The following is a 23,488-nucleotide window of genomic DNA, read 5'->3' on the forward strand; positions in this document are numbered from 1 at the left end:
GTATTATACTGAGTGAAAGTCAACCTCCACTTTCTGAAGTTATGGCACGAACTTACACATAATCTTTTTTTGAGAGATTGCTGCTTGTGTTTTGTTTTTGTTTGTTTCATCAAAAACAAGAATCTGGTGATCCAGTTTCATTTCACATCTTTACCCAGAAGTCTCAGTCTATGCTTTTAAATAAAAGACTTAGCTAAATATGCATGATAAATATTAAAACTCTGGTAGAAGTAAAGCAATTTAAAATTGAGAGAGGCGGACAGAATATTAAATAATTAATTGTCAAGTGAATCTCAGAAAATCAGCAAATGTTTTTAATAAAATATTAGCTCTTCTGTGGGACTGTATACAGGAATTTCACACCAAAAAAAAAAATCTCCCAATTGTTTAACTTACAGGTAAATATCATTTTAACTTTACTTTAGACCCCCTCTATTCTTTAATGAATATTGTTTAAACTATATTCTTATACTCACAGGCCAAGGCTGTAGATCATTCAGTCCTTTTTCTAATTTCTCAATATCTGGAAACTTTGTGGCTCCATCAGCATCTGCCATAAGGATCTTTTTTCCTCGAGAACTGAATACACCCTGGATTTAAAAATTTCAAAGAAAAGAAAGTTGCTTAAAATCAAGGTTAAATTCGGTGACATACGAGTTTGTACTTAAAATATCCAAGAATTAAATATTAGGTATGAAATGGCAGAAAGAAGCCGTAGTTCACTGAACACAAATTACATTGATAAGATCTTTCCAAAAGTAGCTAATGTCTATTTCATGATTTTTAAAACTTTGTGAAGTCATACTATTAATACCTTGGAAAATATCAAGATAAGAAAATAGATTTGGATAAGTTAAAGATATGCTGCATCAGTAAGAATAAAAATGTAAAATACCTATTATAAATATTATATCTGTATTGTATATGGATTATGCTGCATAAAAGGGATCAGGGGTTCCTTACAGCAGCACATGAAGAACAAAACATAGATAGCTTTGCTATGACATGCATCATAACATGACAGATCTTCAGTATCTTTTATTATGGAATCTAAAGTATCTTAAATTAATTGTTGAATAAATAAATGTGGAATGTCACTAAAATTTAGAAAGTATGGATATATTCAAATGTTATTTTGTTATCTGAGGCATCTGACACTTAGCTAAATTATGCCATTCAATTTTGAATTGATTGGTCTTTTGGGCAGAATATGGCTCTACGAGTGTATATTTCACCCAGAAATAAACTATGCATCAACTCTTCACTTGATCTTAGCCAAAAGGCCAAAAAGTGATTTACGCATCAACTCTTAATTTCATGGTGCATGTGAGTGAATACAGTGTGTCTTAAGTGTAAATATATTTATGGTTTGATACAGAATACAGCTTTGATGTCACTCAGCAGTGTGGCTATAGATAAGATGTATGTATACAAATCTAGACAGAAATTTGACCAATTATTGTATAGTATAAGGCTAATTAGTATCTATAATTTTCTTTATCATATCTATTAGAATATGGGTAAAAAAGCAGAAATAAAAATGTTATATTTAATCTATAAACTTTATCAAGTTTTGGAAAAGAGTAAACATTACAAGGCACAAAATCTGTAGCTGTATGTTTGAAATAAAAAAAACAATAAAGGACTATTTCAATGATACATGATAAGGCTGAACTGTAGGCTGTTACACAATATTAATGGAAAATTGCCTTTGCCCTCAAACTTGTTTCAGCCACCTCATCGCTTTTTCTAAAGGGGGCTTTTGAATGCCTGCTACTCTCCCATCCTATCTGGATGGCCTCCACTTCACTGCCAGACTTCTTGGAAAGAGTCTAAGTTAGCTGCTCCCACTGTTGTCCATGCAGTCACACCCTCTCCCCTCTGTTCTTTCTGATTTTTCTTCTTCCTCATGTGCCTCTTTGCCCCAAGGCTTGGTTCTTGGCCCTCCTTTTCTTCTATACCCTCTTCCTTGCCAACTGAATGGCTTCAACTCTCAGCTGATACATGTGGATGACTCTCACACCCTCTCCACCAGGCTATTCTGGATACCACTACTTGGCATCTCAAACTCAGTATGGCTCAAACTCAACTAAACGTATTGTCTCTTAAACCAGCTCCTCTTCCAGTGTTTCACCTCTTCTCTAACGACATCCTCCCCCTCTCAGGTACCCAAGGCTACTTACTGGTAACTCACTGCTCTCTCCGATCACCTGACACAATTCTACCTCACTTTGCATACCTCTCATATTCGTCTTTTCCTCTTCCTCTGTTGTGTCACCATCATAATCCAAATATTCATGGTACCTTGCCTACACCACTGCGCTGGCTGCTGTCACTCTGTCAATGGTGAAAGTCTAGCAGCCCCTACCTAGCCTAAAGTCTGTGATCTACACCCACATAACCCTCCAGCGTATTTCTAAAGTCAAGCCTCATGTACCACTAGAAGTTCCTTTGTTGTGTCTTTGTTCATGTTCTCCTCTGCAAGCTCCCTGCCTCGAATTTTGCCTAGAGAATTCCTAATCCTCCTTCAAGAGTCCATCCAGAATTTATCTCCTGTGGGAAGTCTTTGCTGCTCCTCCCAGAGCATTTATACTGGAGCATTTATAACACTAGTGAACTATGATACCCTACGGACAGGACAGGTATCTTTCATCTTGGCATCTCTAATGAAGTACGTGGCACTTAGTGAGCACTCAGATGTGGGCTGAATAAATAAATGAATGGGTGCATTTAAAGCCCACGATGACATTGCATCAATCTTATTTTCTTTTTCTCCTTTCTGCATATCCTGTGACCCTGTCAGAGAAAACTCACTGCTTCTAGTACATACCCCAAGAGTTCCTACTTCTGTCTTTTCTTGTTCTGCTGACTGGCATGCTCTTCTCTCAAATCTTTCTCCATATGGGATCAGGGAGGTGAAGAGCACGATTTCATGGTTAAATCAACCCAATCCAAATCTTGCCTTAATATCTATGTGACCTTGAGTAAGTCACTTTACCTATCTATGCCTCAATTTCCTCATCTATATAATCAAAATAATAGGACCTAACTCACTGAGATGATGTGAGGAGGTTTAAATGTGATAATTATGTTGAAGTGGTAAATTTTTGCTGTCCAGCTCAAAATAATCAGTCAGCAAGCGGAAGCCAGTGTTCACCATCATTGGAGGCCTGGCTTCAGGGACATATCTTTTGTGAAGTTTGCTATTTTACTCATGTGCCCAAGGTTGCTAGTTACCTACCTAATACCTATTCTTTTCTTCTTCCTTACAAATGAAACCCTGATTTGGCCGAGAATGAAAATGTCAGAAAAAACATCTCTCAGCCTTCCTTGGAAATAGGGGTGGCTCCGTGACCCTGGCCAGTCACTGGGTGGAGCTTCTGGGAAAGTTCCTTAGAAGGGACAAACTAACTGGCGTGCGTCTTTTGCCCTCTGCCCTTCCTGTCTGGAATGAGGAGGTAATGGCTGGTGCTCCCGCAGTCACTTTGTATGCAGGTGGGCAGGAGGAAGAGGGAGCGAAAAGGCAGGAAGCTGGGTTCCTGAGGACACGGAGTTGTTGAATGAGCCCTGCACTGCCTACATCTAGACTTCTTTTGGAGGCACAAAATAAATGAATTAACCTCTACATCATTTAAGGCACTGTTGTTTGGATTTTCTTTCACATATCTTGCTTTTAGATCTTTTTCAGTGTATCTTGATTCCTACCTGATATGCCTCTGCTGAAAGTAACCTCTTCTTTCCTGGAACTTCTACTGTACCTCATCTGTGCCTCTCTCATAAGTACAATCACTTTTTGTATTACACTGTAAATTACATCAGGAGTGACCATATCAGATTTATCTTTTTTTTTCAGTCATACTGTGCAGTTTTTGGGGATCCTAGTTCCCAGACCCCTGCAGTGGAAGCATGGAGTCCTAACCACCGGACCACCAGGGAAGTCCCAGATTTATCTTAATTCACACTACCATGTTTTGCATAGCACCTTCATATAGGTAAAACTCAATACATGAAAGCATTTTGTAAACTGCAAAAAATCATGGAATCTTATTATCTGGTAACTATGTCAAAGACACATAAGAGACAGAGGGCAATGTTTTCAACTTTGAATAAGATAAACATTTTCCTGAGTCACCTGGTATGTTATAGATATGGCATGGTATTTTTTAATTTGATATTATATGTACATATATGCATGAAGTTATTATTAAAAGCAATTTACCACTAATTTGAAAGACTAGTATTTAACTAACTGGCTGTAGGACATACATGTACTGTAATCTGCAAAAGAGGTTATTCAAAATACCTTTAGATTTCAAATAAAAATGTTGAAATTAGGTATTACCATCCTAATAGCGCCGCCTTTCCCACGATTCTTCACCAGCGTTATCACTCGAACTTTGTCACTTCCATATTTCTGGCAATATTTAAAAGCTACCTGTCAAATTATATAAAAGTCAGAATAAAATAAATTTGAATTCCAAGACAGCAATATAAACTGGGTCTCTGATTTTGGCTTAAACACTGCTATTCTAATTGCCCTCTCCTTGTGACTAGATTATACCCACCGCACATTTTGGTGGCCGAGAGGAGTTGTTGGATTCCTGGTGCCAAGATCCGACACTGACCTACTAGGTCGAAGTCACAATTCACTTTCCTGCAGAGGAAACACCAGAACAGGCAGTGGCCATCTCTCATTCTCTTGACTTTTTTGCCTAGGCTACCAAGCTGCTAGAAAAAGTAAAAATAAAACCCATGCTCTAATTGACTGGTACACATTTTTTTTGTGTGTGTGTTACGCAGGCCTCTCACTGTCGCGGCCTCTCCCGTTGCAGAGCACAGGCTCCGGACACGCAGGCTCAGCAGCCATGGCTCACGGGCCCAGCCGCTCCGCAGCATGTGGGATCTTCCCGGACCGGGGCACGAACCTGTGTCCCCTGCATCGGCAGGTGGACTCTCAACCACTGTGCCACCAGGGAAGCCCCGGTACACATTTATGATTGGGCTCCCAATACTGCCTAATGACCTGTTTACTTGTCAGCAACTGACCTTATTCCCCAGAGAAGCTGTTTGTATCCTAGACCATTTCCCCCAAATCTTCTCACTCGAATTCCTGGCTCTCAGCAGATAATCATCCACGATCTGTCCTCTTCTGAATCTTCAATCTCTTCCTCTTTTCTGGGTCCTCAGCCTCTAATATGCTCAAAACTCCAGCATCTTAAACATTTTCCTTTGACTTCACTATTATCTTAAGCGACTGCCATTACTCTTTGATCTAGTATCCAAGTCATGAAATGGTGATCTGTATTTCCTATCAACATCTCTTTGTCCCTCATTTAGACTTCAAGCCATTGGGGTGTGGCTCATGCCCTTTGCTTTTCCACATCACCCTCCGCAGAACCTCTTCATCACCCCTTGCCTCTGAGGCTTATTTCCATAGGCAGTTGTGAAGTTATTTTTTTAAAATTTTTATTTATTTATTTTTGGCTGCATTGGGTCTCCATTGCTGCGTGTGGCCTTTCTCTAGCTGTGGTGAGCGGGGGCTACTCTTTGTTGCGGTGCACGGGCTTCTCATTGCAGTGGCCTCTCTTGTTGCGGAGCACAGGCTCTAGGCATGCGGGCTTCAGTAGCTGTGGCTCGCAGGCTCTAGAGCACAGGCTCAGTAGTGGTGGCGCATGGGCTTAGCTGTTCCGTGGCATGTGGGATCTTCCTGGACCAGGGCTCGAACCTGTGTCCCATGCATTGGCAGGTGGATTCTTAATTACTGCATCACCAGGGAAACCCCTGTGAAGCTATTCTTATTTGGTGTTCGCACTCCTGTCTTCAGACTCAGCTCAAACACCATTTCTTCTTCCTAGCTTCCACGCCCATCGTCACCTTCCCCAGGGAAAAAGTATAATTCTAATAAGTATTCCTAATGCATTTTCCCATTCAACTGTTACTTCTCTCATCTGTAGATCAGATAGATCTCTCATCTGTAGATCTGTAGAGCCTTCCCACTAGGAACAGGCTCAAGACTCTGGGATGCCTGAAACTTTCCTGACTTCATTATTATTAATAATCAAAGTCATGGAACAGTGATCTATATTTGCTATAAATCACTCTGCACCACTCATTTAGTAATGAACTGTAGTGTAGCCCCTCCCCACTTGGCTATGAGCTACTTAAAGCCAAGGATTAATATATATGTGTATATATATATATGTGTATATATATATATATATATATATATATATATTTTTTTTTTTTGGCTGCTTTGGATCTTGGTTGCTGTGCGCAGGCTTGTTGCTACTCTTGTTGCGGTGTGCAGACTTCTCACTGCAGTGGCTTCTCTTGTTGCAGAGCATAGGCTCTAGCCGTGTGGGCTCAGTAGTTGTGGCATGCGGGCCCTAGAGCGCGTGGGCTCAATAGTTGCGGCTCACGGGCTTAGTTGCTCTGCGGCATGTGGGATCTTCCTGGACCAGGGCGATCCCTGTGTCCCCTGCATTGACAGGTGGATTCTTAACCACTGTGCCACCAGGGAAGTCCCAAGCATTAATATTTTAGTGCCTGACACACAGCCTGGAATTGATTAATCTCAGTGAACAAGAGTAGCCACCGTGCTTTGTACATACTCTTATTACAGGACTGTGGTGGCACTGTTAGCTGCTTACCCAACAAACACCACCTCCTTCCTTGCTCCTTTGGCCCCAGTCTGCATAGTGACAGTGTGTGCAGTCCTAGGAGATGAATCATTATTGGTCCAAATCCTCTTTACCATGTATTTATACTTTCCCAGCCCCTCTTGCAGGCAAAGGTGGCCATGTCACCAAAGTTCTGGCTCATGGACTCTAGGGGAGGTCTGCTGGAGGGTGGGAGCTTCTTGTGAAGATTTTTATTCCTGGTTATAAAAGGAGAGAGGCACACAAGAGAATTCTTAATGTCCTGACTGTCTCAACTGCCTCAGGATCAGTGATATTTGGAGCTGTGCCCATTTGATGATGAGGGAGTGTGTGGTAACTGAAAAGACGTGGATCCAGCCACTTGACACTGTCCAAATGCTGAAACAACAATGTCCAGACCTTCTGGTGTATGAGATAATCAAACACCTTCTGTTACATAAGCTCCCTCCATGAGACACTTTCTAACTGATGAAAATATCAAACACATTGTGCTCTATTTCTCTGGAGCGTGTCTCCAGTATTGGATGTGAAGTCCTTGGAGGCAGAGGCAGGGCTCCATCTTTGTATTTTAGCACCAGTCCTACTCCTTGACTCATGTTAATGGCTCAAGAAATGTCTATTCAGAGAACATTTATCTGAGTTGCTGATGTTTATTCTGGGGTGGCAGAAAGCATGATAGTCATCATAAGACCCAAACCAGGAAGATGAAGTCACTGGGCATGCAGCTGAGTGCACTGAAAGGCACCTGACCAGGCGAGGATGAGGGCTCTTTCTAAAGGGGACGTGATCTGGCTTTGAAGGAAGCAAACACCACTGAGGCCCACCTTCTTGGCTTATACAGACACTGACACTTCACAGTATGCCCTGCAGAACACGGCAGCAGCTGACACTTGCTCACCATTTGTGAATTCAGCTCACATGGAATGCTTACCTTTCTGGCATCTTATGTTATTTGAGGGTATAATAAATATCTCTGCACAAATGCAATACTCTCTTATTCTGTACTTTGGCATAAATTTTACCCCTTAGTTTAAAATTCCTTAAGAACAAGAACTATATCTAAATTTTTTCCCAGACCCCTCGGAGAGTGAAACGTGTTACGGGAAGATAATAAATACTCAGGGGAAAAGAGTTTCTTTTTCTTTAAAAAAAAAAAAATTTTACAAACTATGATTTCAAGTTTTCTGTTTCTCCCAACCTTGGGAACAAGTGCGAACCTCTCCCTCTTGGATCCTTCCAGAGAGCAGCCTGAGACTCACATGGCAAAAGGCCTTGAAGAAAATACTCTTCAGGAAAAGCTGCTTCTTCTCAGCTGGGCTGAGGCTGCTCTGTCATCTCAGCAGTAGATGCCTGATGCTGACTTTCTACATCACTCCCTTCATATACTAATAACCTGTGGGACAGTTTGTGTTCATCTTTCAAGTCATACTATTCCAAGTGCAGCACCTACTCTTCCTAACACAGATCCACCAATACTTTCAGGCCTCTATGCCTTTGTTTACATTATATATTTTTTTCAATTTGAATATACTATCCTCCATGTTCCTAGTCATTATCACCCTTAGAGGTTTAGTTCAAAAGTCACTTCTCTTTCTCTCAAATTCTTTTCAGCATCTTTCTCTTTGGCTCCATTTTTACCTGCATTACAGAAATTGGAGCCATGCTGCCTGACTGTCCTGGGGGCTCCTTATACCAGGGGGCAGGCGCGTGTATCTGTGGGGTCCAGCCAGTGTCCAGCACTTCCTGCACAGCTGGAGTTGACCAAAATCATAACTGATGAATAATCAGGTGAACAGATATTCCCCTGTATATTTAAGATCTATTATGTTGCCATTTAACAGGAATATTAATAGCACCATAAGTGAATCTTTTATTATAGAAACATGAGTGTCAAAAAACAAAATGTGAAGTAGTCATAATAACAAAAATACTTTGATGTTTGGAGAGTAATTTATCAGGATCACTGACAAGATTTAATAGATGTACTACTGCAGGATTAATGCACCAGGGCCCAGCAGTTACAGGTCTAGGAATGCAGGAAGGAGAGAGGATAAACCCTAAGATACTGTCACCCCATGGGGCAATCTAGAAGGGACCGTGGGGTAGGCCAAAGGACATACCCAATCCCCAGGGGAGGATATGAAGGTGTCTTCCTATTTGCATGACTACTTTAGAAACCATAATTTAAGGTGGAGCATAGAGAAAAGAATTATGCTTAGAATAAAAGGAACCATAAATTGGTGGGCAAAGAGGGTTCCCCAGGGGCCAAGGTGAACTGTTGTTATGTGTACTCTCTCCCTATTTGGTGACCTTCCAAGCTTCCCTGGTCTCAAGGAGCAGTGGAAAAGCAGGTATATTTTCCAGCTTCCCATATATGAAATCTCTCTGCTTTTTCTACTACCCACTTATGTTAAATGGAGAGTATCTGGCACACCTTTAGGGTTCTCTGACGAGCGGAAATATGATTTTACATTTGCAAATTATTCCATCTGTTGGCAATTCTAAAAGCAAGTTTACTTACCTTTGAAGTCTCATCTTTGCTGCCATCATCAACTACTATTACTTCATAAGTGAATGTAGGATCTTGTTTCTGCAAGAAGCAAAGATAAAATACCACAATTTGGCATGACTGCCATCAAGATTTCTAATAAAGTTGTAAGGAAGTTAAGAAACAACTGTTTTACAAATAACCCAATTGAAAAATGTGCAGAAGACCTTAACAGACTTTCTCCAAAGCAGACATACAGATGGCCAGTAGGCACATGAAAAGATGCTCAACATCACTAATTATTAGAGAAATGCAAATCAAAACTGCAATGAGGTACCACCTCATACCAGTCAGAATGGCCATCATAAAGTCTACAAATAAATGCTGGAGAGGGTGTGAAGAGGGAACCCTTCTACACAGTTGGTGGGAATGTCAGTTGATACAGCCACTATGAAAAACAGTATGAAGGTTCCTCAGGAAACTAAAAACAGAATTACCATAGGATCCAGCAATCCCACTCCTGGGAATACACCCGGACAAAACTATAATTCAAAAAGATATATGCACCCCTATGTTCACAGCATCACTGTTCACAATAGCCAAAACATGGAAACAACCTAAATGTCCATCAACAGATGAATGGATAAAGAAGATGTGGTATATATATACAATGGAATATTAGTCATAAAAAAGAATGAAATAATGCCATTTGCAGCAACATGAATGCAACTAGAGATTATTATACTAAGTGAAGTAAGTCAGAAAGAGAAAGACAAATACCATATGATATCACTTATATGTGGAATCTAAAATATGGCACAAATGAACCTATCTACAGAACAGAAACAGACTCATAGACATAGAGGACAGACTTGTGGTTGCCAAAGGTGGTGGTGGGGGGGTGGGATGGACTGGGAGTTTGGGGGTGGTAGATGCAAACTATTACATTTAGAATGGATAAACAACAAGGTCCCAATGTACAGCACAGGGAACTATATTCAATATCCTGTGATAAGCCATAATCAAAAAGAATATTAAAAAAAGGATGTCTACATGTGTATAACTGAGTCACTTTGCCGTACAGCGGAGATTGGCACAGCACTGTAAATCAGCTCTACTTCAATAAAAAAAATTTAAAAAAAGAAACAATTGTTTTAGTGTTGAAGTGTATAAATATGAACATAAATATAAGTGCACAAAGCACATAAAGGAAAAAGGCCAAGGACAGAAAGGAGATCAGAGACTGGGAGGGAGTTGAAGGTGAACACAGACCAAGTCTCCATGGGCCTCCCGTGCTCCCCTGGCTGCCCTCCTGAGCACCACTCAGAGGCTATGAGGTATACAAGGCAAAGCCATGAGGTCTGAAGTCAGGGGTGCAGGTTCCACGTGGCTGTGCCACTTCTTAGCTTTATGACCTCGGGCAAGTTAGCATTTTGGGCCTATTTTCTCACAAAAAAAATAACACAACCTAGTCCACGTGGCTGGTGTGCAGATTACACATAATAGAAGAGGCAGAAGCTCAAATATAATAAGGGCTCAGTCCTCTTCCTCTTTTTTTCCCTCTTTCGATGAATCTTCTCTTTTCCCTTTACACAAAAAAACCTAAAACAAAGTAAATCAAAACAAGGAGTTTTCTAAAAAAAAGAAACAGCCATAAATCTTACTTATTTTCTTAAACTCTCCCAAGAGATTCCAACGGCAGCGGATACAAAAGAGGGGCACATGCTACTTTTCTTCTCTTTATGCAGAGAAAGCAGAGGAAAATAAATGAGGGGGGACTCTTCAGAATAATAATAATAATAAAAATGATTTCACTCTAGTTATGGGTCTTTTTTAAATAAACATCTTACTTAAAAAGTCACAAAAGTAAAAAAAAAAAAAAGTCACAAAAGCAAAAACAGCATTGTGCTGTCATACAAAGTCTGCAGACACACTACCACTCAATTTTAAGTATATCATCAGGCAAAAGAGGATCAAAGGGGGGCGGGAGAGTCCGTAAGAGGAACATCAGCTTTCCTGTTTGCTCTGGAGGGGGTGTGCTGTCAGGCTTGCCTGCAAGTGGCTGACGGCTGGCAACACGCTGAGCACAGAGGCCAGGACCACGATGGCCCGAGAACGGACGGCACTGCCTCTCACAGTGGATCTAGCCTGGGGTCCACAGCTTGATGACCTGCTCTACTTTTAATTAGACCCCATACCGGACGAGAAAACACAATACCTGTCTCTCCTCTAGATAGCCCAGAGCTTCATCCATCATTACAGGCACTTAAAGAAAAAAATATATATTAAAAATTGCTTTTGAAAATAACTTTCCCAGTCCCAGAACAGTTTGCATATGGAAAATGCCTGAATAACCTAACAAGTCCCTCCTGGACTGCCCCCCAGTGGCCATTTCCACCTGGAATGTCTGTCTTCTGTTCACCTCCTGCTCATCACTCCTCTAGAACACTTCAGCCCTAGACCTGATGCGGCTGCTAACACTCATTCTTTCTCTTCTGAACGACAACTACCAACTGTGCACTCTCCATAGCCCACAGGTATCAACGTTCTGGCAAAGTCCATACTTTAAATGTCCTTTTCTTCCCAAATTACCCCTTACCAAAAAAATCGAGTAGGGCTTACACCGTTTTTCTTCATTGTATGAAGGCACGACCACAGAAAGCTGCTTGGTAGGCGAGTCCCGTATGCTGGGTAAGGCTTCCCTCTGGACTCTGGCATTTAAGAAGAACTTCTCATCTTCATGTCGATGCAGGTGTGGCATCTCTGTAGCAGTTATAAATGCAACAAAGGAAATCTAAAGGCAGATATGTTAGTAAGAAATTGTGTTATGTTGACCTTTTTAAACATTTGCTACATTAGAATACATCATTTACATGATTTTTTCGCCCTGAGGTGAAATATTTACTGTTTTAGTCCATTAACAATGGTCTGGAGGTGACTTCAAAATTTAAACCAGTCAGTTCCCTATTTTTGAACTGATTATTATTGTCCTTTTTTCCCCTAACTAAGCATTTTCCCTAATGCTCTAGGAGGCTCTTTGTCTCCTCTCACTTGTCATTCCCCAGCCTCTGTCACCCCAGATCTAAAAGGGAACAGTCATTACAGAAGTGCCATCTACTCTGAGATGCCCTGAACTCCCAATCCCTGGTACACACACAGCGAGGCCCCATCCCACTTGGAGCCTATGTGATCGAGGACACACTGCAGGTAGAGCTTGTGGGTGAGGGGAGACCTCCCATCTGAGACCAGGTTGACCCAGCGTAGGAAGGGAAGAGTCCCCCAACCCCCAGAGTAGGGATCAGTAGTGATTAAGAATATATTCTTGATACTTATCCCAGATTTGAATTCAGAATACACTATTTTTTGGAGTCAGGTATCAAACTTATAGGCTGTAGGCACCATCCCACTGCTAACATTATATAACCCCCTTCCATATTCAGTGGGGACCTAGCCCTGGAAACAACCATTCTTTGTAACACTGTTTCCATTGGTATACTTTCTGCTTTCAAAACAATCAACCTACCAACTTTTGGAATGCTACTCATTTGTACTCCAGTGACCATTTATAATATTCTATTGGGCACATACTGAAATTGAATATGCTTCTGATTAGTATATGAGGGCAGTATCCAGACTAGTGGCTAAAGAGTTCCTGCTCTGCACCCCTAGTGTCCAGATTGTGGTTTCTAAATTCAATTTCCTACTAAAAGTAACCAGTGTTCCTAAGAGGAATGGCTGATTCAGGTCCAGGCCAGGAAATGTACAATGGTGGTCAGAGACGGGAAAGCAAGGAGGCTACCAACAATCATGACAAAGTAGCCAACTTGACAGGCTCCCATTGGCCTGTGAGGGGGAAATTTTAAGCATCAAAAAGAATAATTAATGCAATGTATTAAAACACATGAAAAATTTTATATCACGGATTCATAATGATACTAAATATAAAAAATTAGTCACCTTTGTAAGATGCCAGGGAACCATCTCATTATTTTGAAAACTTGCCTTTTATCTTACCTTTTATATATGAAAGATATTTCAGCGTTATCGAATAGCTGAGGATGAAATTTTTTTCATTATAAAATTCCAGGTAATACATGAAGAAGGAATGATACAGTCAGAATATTCCACTTTGCAACCCACAGTGAAATACTGGATTTAGGCAGTGATCATCAATGACTGCTAAACCATTAGGTTAATGACACACTTTATAATCGGTGGGTCAAGCTAACAACTCCTGAACCCAAGAATCCCTCTTAATACCAAAGAAAATCAGAGATTAACACACCTCCTGATACGACACAAAAGGAAGTAATCAGCATCACTCACACACTTCTTTTGATTAAAACAAACATGCATTTCATCAAATCTCTAGCTGTAACTAGCAGTTTACAGGAAATTCAGGGGACAGAGTAAGATGTTAAAAGTCACTTAAGGGATAAAATTAGTAAAATCCAGACTGTGAGAAATTCTACAGGACAAATGACCGCTTATTAAAGAAAAGGAAAAAAAGGGAGGAGAAATTGTTATAGTTTAAGAGACTTGAGACATACCAATCGAGTGCTAAGTGTGTGTGAATACTGAATGGAACAAACCAATTTACTAACACATACATGAGGCATGTGAACTGATGCAGTATTTGAAATCACTGAACAATGTTAAAAAAAATCTGCAATAACCTTATTGTGGTTTTATTTTAAAAAGGGGGTCCTATCTTCGGAGATAAATGCTTAAGATTTACGGATAAACTGTTATGCCTTGAATTTGCTTCAAAAGTAATTCAGAAAGGAAGTGGGGTGAGGAGACAGTGGGGAGATACATGTATGTATGTGTGTGTGTGTGTGTGTATGTGTGTATATATACACACATATACATATATATTCATTGAAAAAAAAAAACAAAGTTCCACTAGTTGGGCGACATTTGCATACCAGCTCATCAGCTTCCTCACCAGTCAAAGGAAGCTAATGATAACATTTCTGTCAGCACTGTTTTAAAGATCAAACGAGATAATCCCTGTTGAATGCTGAATACAATACCCAACATACTGTAAGTACTCAATAAATAACAGCTTTTATAACCAGTTCCGGCTAATAGGACCAAATACTTCCAGTACAATCTCATAACGTACACATTTAAATCTGTGCAACACAGTCAACACAAGGCAGATTCAGTCTAGGATTCTGTCAAGCTCTGCCCAACCCAAAACCTGAAACCTCCCTCCCCCCCAAATCTCCATATACTACTAAGGGAAAGAGAGGACTCCTCTCTCACCCAGACACAAACCCTAAAGAAGTCAGGATACACCACTTTTTCTCTATCTACACTACTTTTAAGCCATACATTCTGGTCAGATGGCAAAGTGTCCTTCCTGGCAATGCTATCTAGGCTGCTAACCTTAACGTCAAGGAAGCGGAAAACGCTCCATTTACAAACTAGAGGCAGGCCCATTCCAATTATATGGGAGAAAATTCACTTAACAAATTTCCTATTACCTATGGATCAGCAAGTGTTACAATGTTTCCGTGTTTCCACAGTAATGGCAAAGAAAATCGTAGTTTGAATTCCCCTGTACTGTCTCTTCTAGAGGCAGCAAGCTTAGGGTGTTGAATTCTAGGACATAACGACCCCCAGGCGTATGATAACACTAGGCCTTGTTTATCTTGGTCTTCCTATGTCCCTAGTGGGTCTTCCTGATCCGCTGACTTATCCAATCTGTAACAGACGGCTCTTGTCAGTGCTGTCAACACTTTCTATTTGCTTAACTACACCAGGAAAGGGAGTGTCTAGAAAGCACACACTTTCTGGGGGCTCAAGACCTTCCCGATGGGGCCAGAACTACAGCGATTGCAGACCCGGGAGGAAATCCTGGAGAGGTCGGGGCTCAGAGGGCGGGTGGGCACAGTCCGGGGACCAGGGAGTGACATAAGACAGGGTGGGCATGTCCCAGTAAACACAAGTACTAGGCTCTGGGCACGCAGGGCTATAAAGCTCTAAAGTACACATAAAGAACGGAAGAAAGGGGGTGTGAAATTCTAGCAGAGGAAATTCTGGGGTCAAGGCTCAGAGGAAGTATGGTGCCCAAGAGCCGGCAGCGCGGAGGAGAGGATGCCTGGGGCCCGAGTCTCCCGGAGAGCAGTGAGCCCAGGCCCGCGTCGGTCCCCAACCCCTCTCCTCACCAGAATCAGGGCTACAGCCGCCAGCGCCGCGCCGAGCACCGCCAGCTGCAGCAGGAGCGGAACCATCCTCCATGCCGGCGAAGCCGCCCGCCCTATCCCGCGCCTACACACACGCGGAAGTGCGGCCGCGCAGCCCCGCCTCCCACCCGCAGAGAGACCGCGCCAGCCGGGCGCCCGCCGCCCACAGCGCCGCCGCGGCCAGACCCAGCCACGACCCGGGAGCCCGCGCCGCCCACAGCGCCCCCGCGCGGCAAGGCGAAGAACATGCAATTGTATGGGAGGCGCTCAGTCCGTTTTTGGGAGGGCGGGGGGCAGGCTCTGTTCCACCGTAGTAAGGTTGCCAGAATTGGCAAGTACAAATTCAGGATGTCCACATAAGTTGAATTTCACATAGGCAACGAATCGTTTTTTAACAGCATTATTAAAATAAAACTCACAGACCATATAACCCACCCATTTGTTTTTGGTATATTACATTAATTTTTAAAAACTGTGATAAAACATAAAATTTCCCATTTTAACCACTTTATGTGTACACTACAGTGACATTAACTGCATTCACAATTTCCTGCAACCATCACCACCATCTATTTCTAAAACTTTCCCAGTTCTCCCCCAGCTTCTGGTAACAATAACACGAACTACTTTAGGTGTACTCTTTGTTTATCTGACATTCAAACTGAATTGGATGCCCTGTATTTTATACGAAGGAGATGGAGGTCTTGAGCCACGACACAGGATACAACAAAAGCTGCTCCTTTGGAGCCCGCTCCCGGCACCTGTAAATGTAACCTGGTTCGGAAAACGAGCGCACAGAAAATTTACGTAATTCTTCGGTGCTGGAGCAGGGAGGCTTTTACCTGGGTGAAGGCAAGCCCAGGGCCCAGAATAAGAAGGAGAAGGGAAAAGGACCCTGAAACACTGGAATTATGCTCCACACTCAACACCTGATTCTTTGCTTTATATAAGGTCGGTTTTCTCTGAAACTCTTCAACCACCAGTCTCTAAACAGGCACTCATCACTTCTGTAATAGCCGACTCGTCAAAACGCGTCAAAGTCTAGGAAACCTCGAGGGGCGTCTGGCCAGGGGAAGTCTAAGCAAATGCAGGCTGGAAACCTTCCCCACGCCACCCGCTCCGCTCACCCCACCCAGCCTTCTAGATACCCGGCAGCGGGAGAAGGGCGCAGGCGTCAGTGTTGAAAATGTGAAGCGGGGCCGTAGAGCCGGAGGAAGGGGCGGTGCTACCCAGGCGGCGGCGGCGCGCGCGCAGGCGCAGACGCGCAGATGCGCAGACACAGACGCGCAGACGCAGACGCGCGGGCGGAAGATGGCTGCCGGATTTAAGTGAGTGTGGGAGGCTGGCGGGCGTGAGTTCGTGCCGTGCCGGCTGGCGGCTCCCGTTACCCGTAATTTTCTCCCCAGGAGACCCCCCCCAACACACACCTGGTTCCCACTTCTTTCCACCACGGAAGCGGGCGGCGAGCGGGAGGGCTGGAGGTGGTCGTAGTGAAAGGAAAGGGGGCCTCTTCCCGTCGGGGAGGCGAGCGCTGGAAGGGGCTGTGTTGAGCTCGCTACCCGCTGAGAGCGCTGTGGCTTGGTGTGTGGTAGACCTGCAGTCCCCGGGGAGCAGTTGTAACCTCGTGAAAAGTGTTCTGTTAGAAGCACCTGCCACGCTGCTCGCCCTCTCCCTTGAAATTTATTTCTAAAAGCGTTGTTACTCGTTCGGAAGGTTTTACTTAAGCGTTTTTGCTGCCGCTCTGGAGAAGCTTGTAGATTTTCGTTTTGAGTCCAGTTTTAAATAAAAGAAATAAGATTGCAAAGGAAACCAATTGTACTGCAACAGTTATCTGTTTGTATAAATTCTAAGTTTATGGTATAATGAGATATACATCTGTTTTAGAATTAACTTTCTCAATTAAGATCTGGGGAGGTTAGTAACTAACTCCTGGAATTTCGAAGTAACGATGAGTCTTACAGGTACCTTTGACAACTCTAAAGTAAAAACGAAAACATTTACTCTCTGTGGTTGTTAAAGTCGCAGGTACGGCTAATATTAATGGTTTATTGCCAACGGTCGTAATTGAAGAGTATGCTAAATTTCAGTCACGGGATAGCGAAAAATATGTAATTTCTTTTTCCTGCCCACCAAGAATCCCTGCTTCAGAGTGAGAGTGATGTTATTTTCACACCTGTATTAATCCTCTTCTAAAGATGCCCTAGGGTTTTGGGCTCCAACCCTATACTTGTTTAAAACAAAATTAAGGACAGCCTTTGAGTATGGTTATTGCAAAGGTATCTAATTTTTATAATTAGCAACACGTGGCAACATAAACGTTAGAATTCATGAAAGAAACTTGGAGATTTCTGCTCCATCACCACACTGTTAAGATTTTTGCCAGTTTCTGGATTATACTGATTTACTAATTTATCTCATTTTTAACATGTGTTTCAGAACTGTGGAACCTCTGGAGTATTACAGAAGATTTTTGGTAAGTAAAGGTGGTTATGTACATTTTTTGCTTTTTGATAATATCATGTGCTTTTTTCATAAATACAAATATCATTCATTACATTGCACACCTAAACTGTCATACGACAATTATACCTCAGTTTTTAAAAGACAATTTTCAAGTAATTCAAATCAATTTGAATTAACGAGGTTTAGTGTATTTTCACTGGTGTGTGTAAAATATACACGTAGATGTAATCTACTTTCATATATTTTAGAAAGAGAATTGCCGTCCTGATGGAAGAGAACTTGGTGAATTCAGGACCACAACTGTCAACATAGGTGAGGGTATTTTGAGTTCTAAAATAGAATGTTGAAGTTGCTTCAGTTCTGAAAATAGTTTTTATTTAAAGTAAATTTTTCTTTGCAAAGTTTTTTTAAACTCACTGTCCTCTCAGTTGTTACGCTCATTTTAAATTTTAAAGTAACTGTAAAGTGTTTTCCTGCTTTCCCCCGTTCAAAACTTCTAAGACATGGTTTTCTTACATATCTTACATTTATTAAACCTTCTGTTGCAAACATGGAATTTCCCAATTTTACCTATATGACATTCCCAAGTTTTAGCCTCTGAGCCATTTAAACAGTATGTCAGACAAATTCTACCGTGTCTAAGGGATTTTGTGTCAAGAGATTTAAATCTTTGTAACAGCCCTGTGATTGAACAACAAAGGATTAACTCACTTCAGGGACAATGAACAATCCTTAGACCAGTGCAGCTGACCCTTGAACGACGAGGGTGTTGGGGTGCCGGCCCTCGCACAGTCAGAAATCCAAGCGTAATTTTACAGTTATGGATCGGTGCTTCGTAACCGAGGCTGTGCATCCTCAGACTCAACCGTGGATCGTGTAGCACTGTGGTAATATTTATTGGAAATAATCCTTGTATATAGGTGGAAAGGTGCATTTCAAACCCATGTTGCTCAGGGGTCAACTGTAATTTTAAAAAGACTCAAGAAAGGAATAAATTTTCATAAACAACTTAGATATGTAGCAAGATAGAATCATACGTAGAAGACGAAAACACTTTTTCATTTTGTTTAAATACTTACCTTTTCAGGTTCAATTGGTACTGCAGATGGTTCTTCTTTAGTGAAGCTGGGAAATACTACAGTAATTTGTGGAATTAAAGCGGTAGGTTTACTGTATATATTACTAAGATTTGAGTTACTAAATTAGCTTCATATACTTATTAGATTGTAATACACACCTATAGTTCTGCTGTTGATTAGGCAATAAGGTGTCTGTTTTTTAGTATTTGTTTTCATTTCCCAAGTTTTCACCTTTGAGTTTTAGATAATACAACCCAAGTTTAATGGCTCTTAATTACAATTTATGAACATTCTCAAATGTGCTGAAATGGAACAACTTAAAACAATCCTCACCACCTTTACTTTTTAAAGAATTTGGTTGTAATTTGAGAAATTGAGAGATTTTTGGTGACGTTTTTATTTAGTGATGCCATTTAATCTGTGCAAATGTGTAGAAATTGCTCAAAAGAAAAGCTTGAGGGAATAATAGCTACTATTTACTGAGTATTTGCTATGTTCCAGGCACCTTATGTTATGTGTTTTACAGAATTATCCAGTTTAATCCTCAGAATAATCATTTGAAGTATTTTTTTCTTCATTTCCTATTTTACATGACATTCAGTAACTTGTCCAGGAACATAAGGCTCCTAAATAGAACTTAGACATGACTGACTCCAAAAGCCTCTGCTTTTTCGACTACACTGAACTCTGAGTTAACCTAAGTTCATTCAATAACTGGCCCAAAGTCTCTCAGCCAAAAGGTGTGGGTCTCACTTTTGAATTAGGTCAGTAATTCTAGGGCTTTTGCTCTTGACCATTATACCATCAATTCCTAAATCTGTCAGTATCACCTGGAGTTTAAATTCAGATTCTTGGCTACTGAATAAGAGAATCTATTTTCTTTCTGTTAGGAAGAGAGGGTGGGACAGAAATCTAAAGAACCCCAAGTAATTTTGATGAGTAGCACTACCATCAGCTGTGCTACTACACTGCCTTCTTGCCTTGCAGAGCTGGTGAGGAGTGGTCCAATGTTCCTAGAGCCCCTGATATACGTTCCCAAGCTCATCTTCCCAGTAGATGCTCATGATGTAGTTAACTAGCTAAGATGGTCTTTGGTAGAGCCTTCCATAACTGACTTCTTCACAATTTTTTAGTAGCTTCTTTCATAGGAAACATTTGTCTGCTTCTGTAGGAATTTGGAGCACCACCAACAGATGCCCCTGATAAAGGATATGTTGGTAAGTTAAATGCCTTCATAAATTTAATACAAATACTTTAAGACAGTTAACACTATTATTATAGTTAAATCTTAGTAGGTGAGTTGAAGAAAATTATTCATAAGCTTCAGACGTCCCTGAAAAGTTTTATGTATGTTTATGTTAGAAGATAGCATAATAGCAAGATACAGAATTGTGTAAATACCTTTTATCAAACTTGTTTGATCATTTTTGGTTTATACATATGTCATCAACCAAGAAAAGATTCTCTTAGGCAAAGGGCTGTAATTGCAAACTTTTCTGTTTCCATAAAGAATTTTCCTTTATACCACTATGTGATTTTTTTTTCCTTAACTTGGACCATCTTTTCTTTATGGTAGGAACCAACATTTTAAAAATGCAGAACAGTTGGTATGAATAGAGGGGCTATTTACTGTTACAGATTGGGGTATTTTGAAATAAACCCAGAAACTTTTGTGAATAATTTAGGATTAAGGCTGTTTCTTAAACACATGCTTTTTTTTTGGCGGGGCGGTTGTGTGGGAAAAAATTTATCTAAGCATAAGATTCTCACAGAGATGAAAAAGAATATAACTGATGTGTTACAATGCTTTCCACTTGGAAAGCCTATCCATGCCTACAGTTGTCTTTGCCATGGATTGATATTATCTTTAAAACTAAACGAGAGGTGCCATTTGGTTCATAGCTGCAGTTTCTTTCAGTTCCTAATGTGGATCTATCACCTCTGTGTTCCTGGAGATTTCGGTCTGGACCTCCTGGAGAAGAGGCCCAGGTGGCCAGCCAGTTCATTGCAGATGTCATTGAAAAGTAAGATCATTATGATAAAATGTGACTATCATTCATTTTAGAGAGTTTTTGAACTTTTATTTACTGTGTTCTATGTCTTCAAATCAAGTTCACAGGTAATTCAGAAAGAGGACTTGTGTATCTCTCCAGGAAAGGTAAGAGGAATAAAGAAGCTATGAGCTTTTATTAATTCTGAAATGTTTTTTTGTGGGGGAAATTTAATTTTTTTTTTTTTTTTAAAGTTTCTGAGCCTTGAAGGTTATCTTGATTGTCTAGCCAAGGGTGTGGTTTGTAAGTAGAAACGAATACCATGTTATAGCAATCAGAAGGCTTTAATTTCCACTTTGTTTAAACTGTTTTAGCTTGCTTGGGTTCTATACTGTGATCTCATTTGCCTCAACCATGATGGAAACATTTTGGATGCTTGCACCTTTGCTTTGTTAGCAGCTTTAAAAAATGGTAAGCAACCTTAGGGAATACTCCTACTTATGTGTCAGAATGTTCCGTTTTGGTAAAATTTCTCAATAAATTTTTAAAGGTTTTTGTTAAGACTTACCTATCATTCATGTGTTTCTAAATTAAAGAAAAACATGTTTGTATCTACTGTATTTGCCTTAATTGTTCTAAGATAAATACTACTTCTGGACAAGTTTAATAGAGGGAAAAGTGAATTAATGAAGCACAGAATGCCTTTTTGTTTCTTTCACTAGAGTGAGAGACTGACTTTACATATTCGCCTTTTTCTAGTACAGTTGCCTGAAGTTACTGTAAATGAAGAAACTGCTTTAGCAGAAGTTAATTTAAAGAAGAAAAGTTATTTGAATATTAGAACTCATCCAATTGCAACTTCCTTTGCTGTGTTTGATGAGTAAGTTAATCAAATGTATTAAAAGGTTGTATATTTAACTGAAGGGAGAACAAAGATTCTTACAAATAGTAGAATTTCAGGTTGCTGTTAACTTTTCTGGTTTTTACCAGTTCTAGATCCTTGCTTAAGCTAAAATGCAGGTAGTGAGTTTAATTTGTACGGTTTTCTAAAATAAAATTTGTCCCATGGGTTGATAATTTATACCTTTTCATTTTTAAAATAGCACTCTGCTTATAGTTGACCCTACTGAAGAGGAGGAAAACCTGGCAACTGGAACCTTAACAGTAGTAATGGACGAGGAAGGCAAGCTATGTTGTCTTCACAAACCAGGCACGCACTTTCTTTCCATTGCAGTACTAAACACGTAGATGAAAACTCAGCATGAGCTTCTTTATGTTAGGGAGGGCCAAATGGAATGTGGGATGTTTTACTGGTTTACGTAATGTAAATCTACTATGTGGTTTCTTTGTTACTTCAGATACCTTGCATTTTTATATTGTATGTCAGTGGTTCTTAAACTTCAGGAGGTCTTGTTAAAACATAAACCTGCAAATCTTGAGACCACACCACTGGTTTATATTATTCACTTTTTGGTTTTATGTCAATAACTTGACATGATGTAGATCATGTAAAAATAAGTGTTGGCACAATACTTTTTCAGGTGGAAGTGGACTGACTGGAGCTAAACTTCAAGACTGTATGAGCCGAGCAGTTACAAGACACAAAGAAGTAAAAAAACTGATGGATGAAGTATTTAAGAGTATGAAACCCAAATAAACAACCACCACATTTTCAAAACAGATTTGTAAAAACTGTATTTGTTACACTGTGCACAAACCTTTTATACTAAATAAATATCAAACTACATTCTTCTGAAAGATGTTTCTAGTATTTCTTAGGTCACTTCTGTATTATGTACAGTGAAACCATTTTTAAAAAGCAATGACTTAGGCAAACCCACTCTAATGGTTCGTTAAACCATTTCCCTGTTTTCATTTAAAAATCATAGGGTTGTGCTTCTGTATAAAGTTTGTATATCTAGCAATGTAAAATACTGACACGCTAAAAAACAAAAACGAAGTAGAAACTCAGAATCCTTTTGATTCAATGCTCTTACGTTTTTTTTAAAAAAAAAATAATGCAAGCCTCAGAATTTTGGAGTGGTTGGCGTGCCTCTCTTCATTTTACTTTTTGACTGGCTGCCTGTATGCCGATGACGATGTAGCTGAGCTGTCTGTGCTGCTGCCATAGCCATTTGATGCTGCAAGAACCGCAACTGCTGCAAAGCAGAGGGGAAAAAAATCAAGTTAGGTTAAAGGTAGGCAGGTATGGAAGATGCTTTTCCTGAGAGTGATGAAAACAACAAAATTGAAAGGGAGAAAGCACCAAGGTAACAAAAAAGGACTATACCACATCAGGACAATGCACAGTCAAACAGCACCAGTGGCACAGAAGCCTGCTGTGGGCTTTAAAAATGGCTCTTGGTAAACTTCAAAAGTATTTCTGTTACTTTGCCTGGCCAGTCTATATTGCAGTAACTCAGCAACTTCAGTTACCATTTTGTTGTATGATAGTTTATAGCAATATAAAACCACCCTGCAAATTAAAGAAAGTCAACTATAATATGCTGACTTCTAGAATAATGGAACAACATTCTTCAAAAACAGGTATGACATTTACAAATAGGAACACTGGTACACTTGCCTTTTTCTGCAGTACAGTATTAAAAAGTTA

General features: G+C 40.5%; 3 protein-coding genes across 24 annotated transcripts in view; 1 reads left to right on the forward strand and 2 right to left on the reverse strand.

Annotated features, from left to right (window-relative positions):
* Positions 1-15,476, reverse strand: part of ALG5 (ALG5 dolichyl-phosphate beta-glucosyltransferase) — a 33,385-nt gene extending 17,909 nt beyond the window's left edge. The window contains exons 1-6 of one of the 3 annotated variants that reach the window (XM_032611713.1): positions 15,324-15,476; positions 11,770-11,941; positions 11,366-11,412; positions 9,181-9,249; positions 4,343-4,435; positions 477-590 (exon numbers count right to left, since the gene is read on the reverse strand). In XM_032611713.1, coding sequence (XP_032467604.1) covers positions 477-590; positions 4,343-4,435; positions 9,181-9,249; positions 11,366-11,412; positions 11,770-11,941; positions 15,324-15,389 — 561 coding nt within the window. In that variant the 5' untranslated portion in view covers positions 15,390-15,476. Of the gene's footprint in view, positions 1-476; positions 591-4,342; positions 4,436-9,180; positions 9,250-11,365; positions 11,413-11,769; positions 11,942-15,323 lie in introns of those variants that run through there. The other 2 variants (XM_032611714.1, XM_032611715.1) reach the window with 2 other exon arrangements.
* Positions 15,477-16,626: 1,150 nt separating this feature from the next.
* EXOSC8 (exosome component 8) lies at positions 16,627-22,634 on the forward strand. The gene is made up of 11 exons (XM_032611738.1): positions 16,627-16,669; positions 17,778-17,814; positions 18,053-18,116; positions 18,892-18,965; positions 20,055-20,100; positions 20,802-20,907; positions 20,996-21,041; positions 21,249-21,345; positions 21,634-21,754; positions 21,978-22,084; positions 22,416-22,634. Exons 1-11 carry the CDS (start codon positions 16,653-16,655, stop codon positions 22,529-22,531), a joined length of 831 nt encoding a protein of 276 aa, XP_032467629.1. The 5' UTR covers positions 16,627-16,652; the 3' UTR covers positions 22,532-22,634.
* Positions 22,544-23,488, reverse strand: part of SUPT20H (SPT20 homolog, SAGA complex component) — a 39,983-nt gene continuing 39,038 nt past the window's right edge. For 13 of the 20 annotated variants that reach the window (XM_032611717.1, XM_032611721.1, XM_032611720.1 and 10 more), the window contains one exon: positions 22,553-23,033. In XM_032611717.1, the coding sequence (XP_032467608.1) occupies positions 22,902-23,033 (132 nt within the window). In that variant the 3' untranslated portion in view covers positions 22,553-22,901. Of the gene's footprint in view, positions 23,034-23,488 lie in introns of all 20 variants that reach the window. The other 7 variants (XM_032611732.1, XM_032611736.1, XM_032611731.1 and 4 more) reach the window with 4 other exon arrangements.

The sequence above is a fragment of the Phocoena sinus genome, chromosome 18, assembly GCF_008692025.1.
Source record: "Phocoena sinus isolate mPhoSin1 chromosome 18, mPhoSin1.pri, whole genome shotgun sequence".
Lineage (NCBI taxonomy): Eukaryota > Metazoa > Chordata > Mammalia > Artiodactyla > Phocoenidae > Phocoena > Phocoena sinus.

What these genes read in the sequence shown, in the direction of transcription:
- EXOSC8 (XM_032611738.1), top strand. An exon ending in GACCACAACTGTCAACATAG is followed by an intron (nt 18,117 to 18,891) that starts GTGAGGGTATTT and finishes TTACCTTTTCAG; the next exon opens with GTTCAATTGGTACTGCAGAT. An exon ending in TCCTTTGCTGTGTTTGATGA is followed by an intron (nt 21,755 to 21,977) that starts GTAAGTTAATCA and finishes TTTTTAAAATAG; the next exon opens with CACTCTGCTTATAGTTGACC.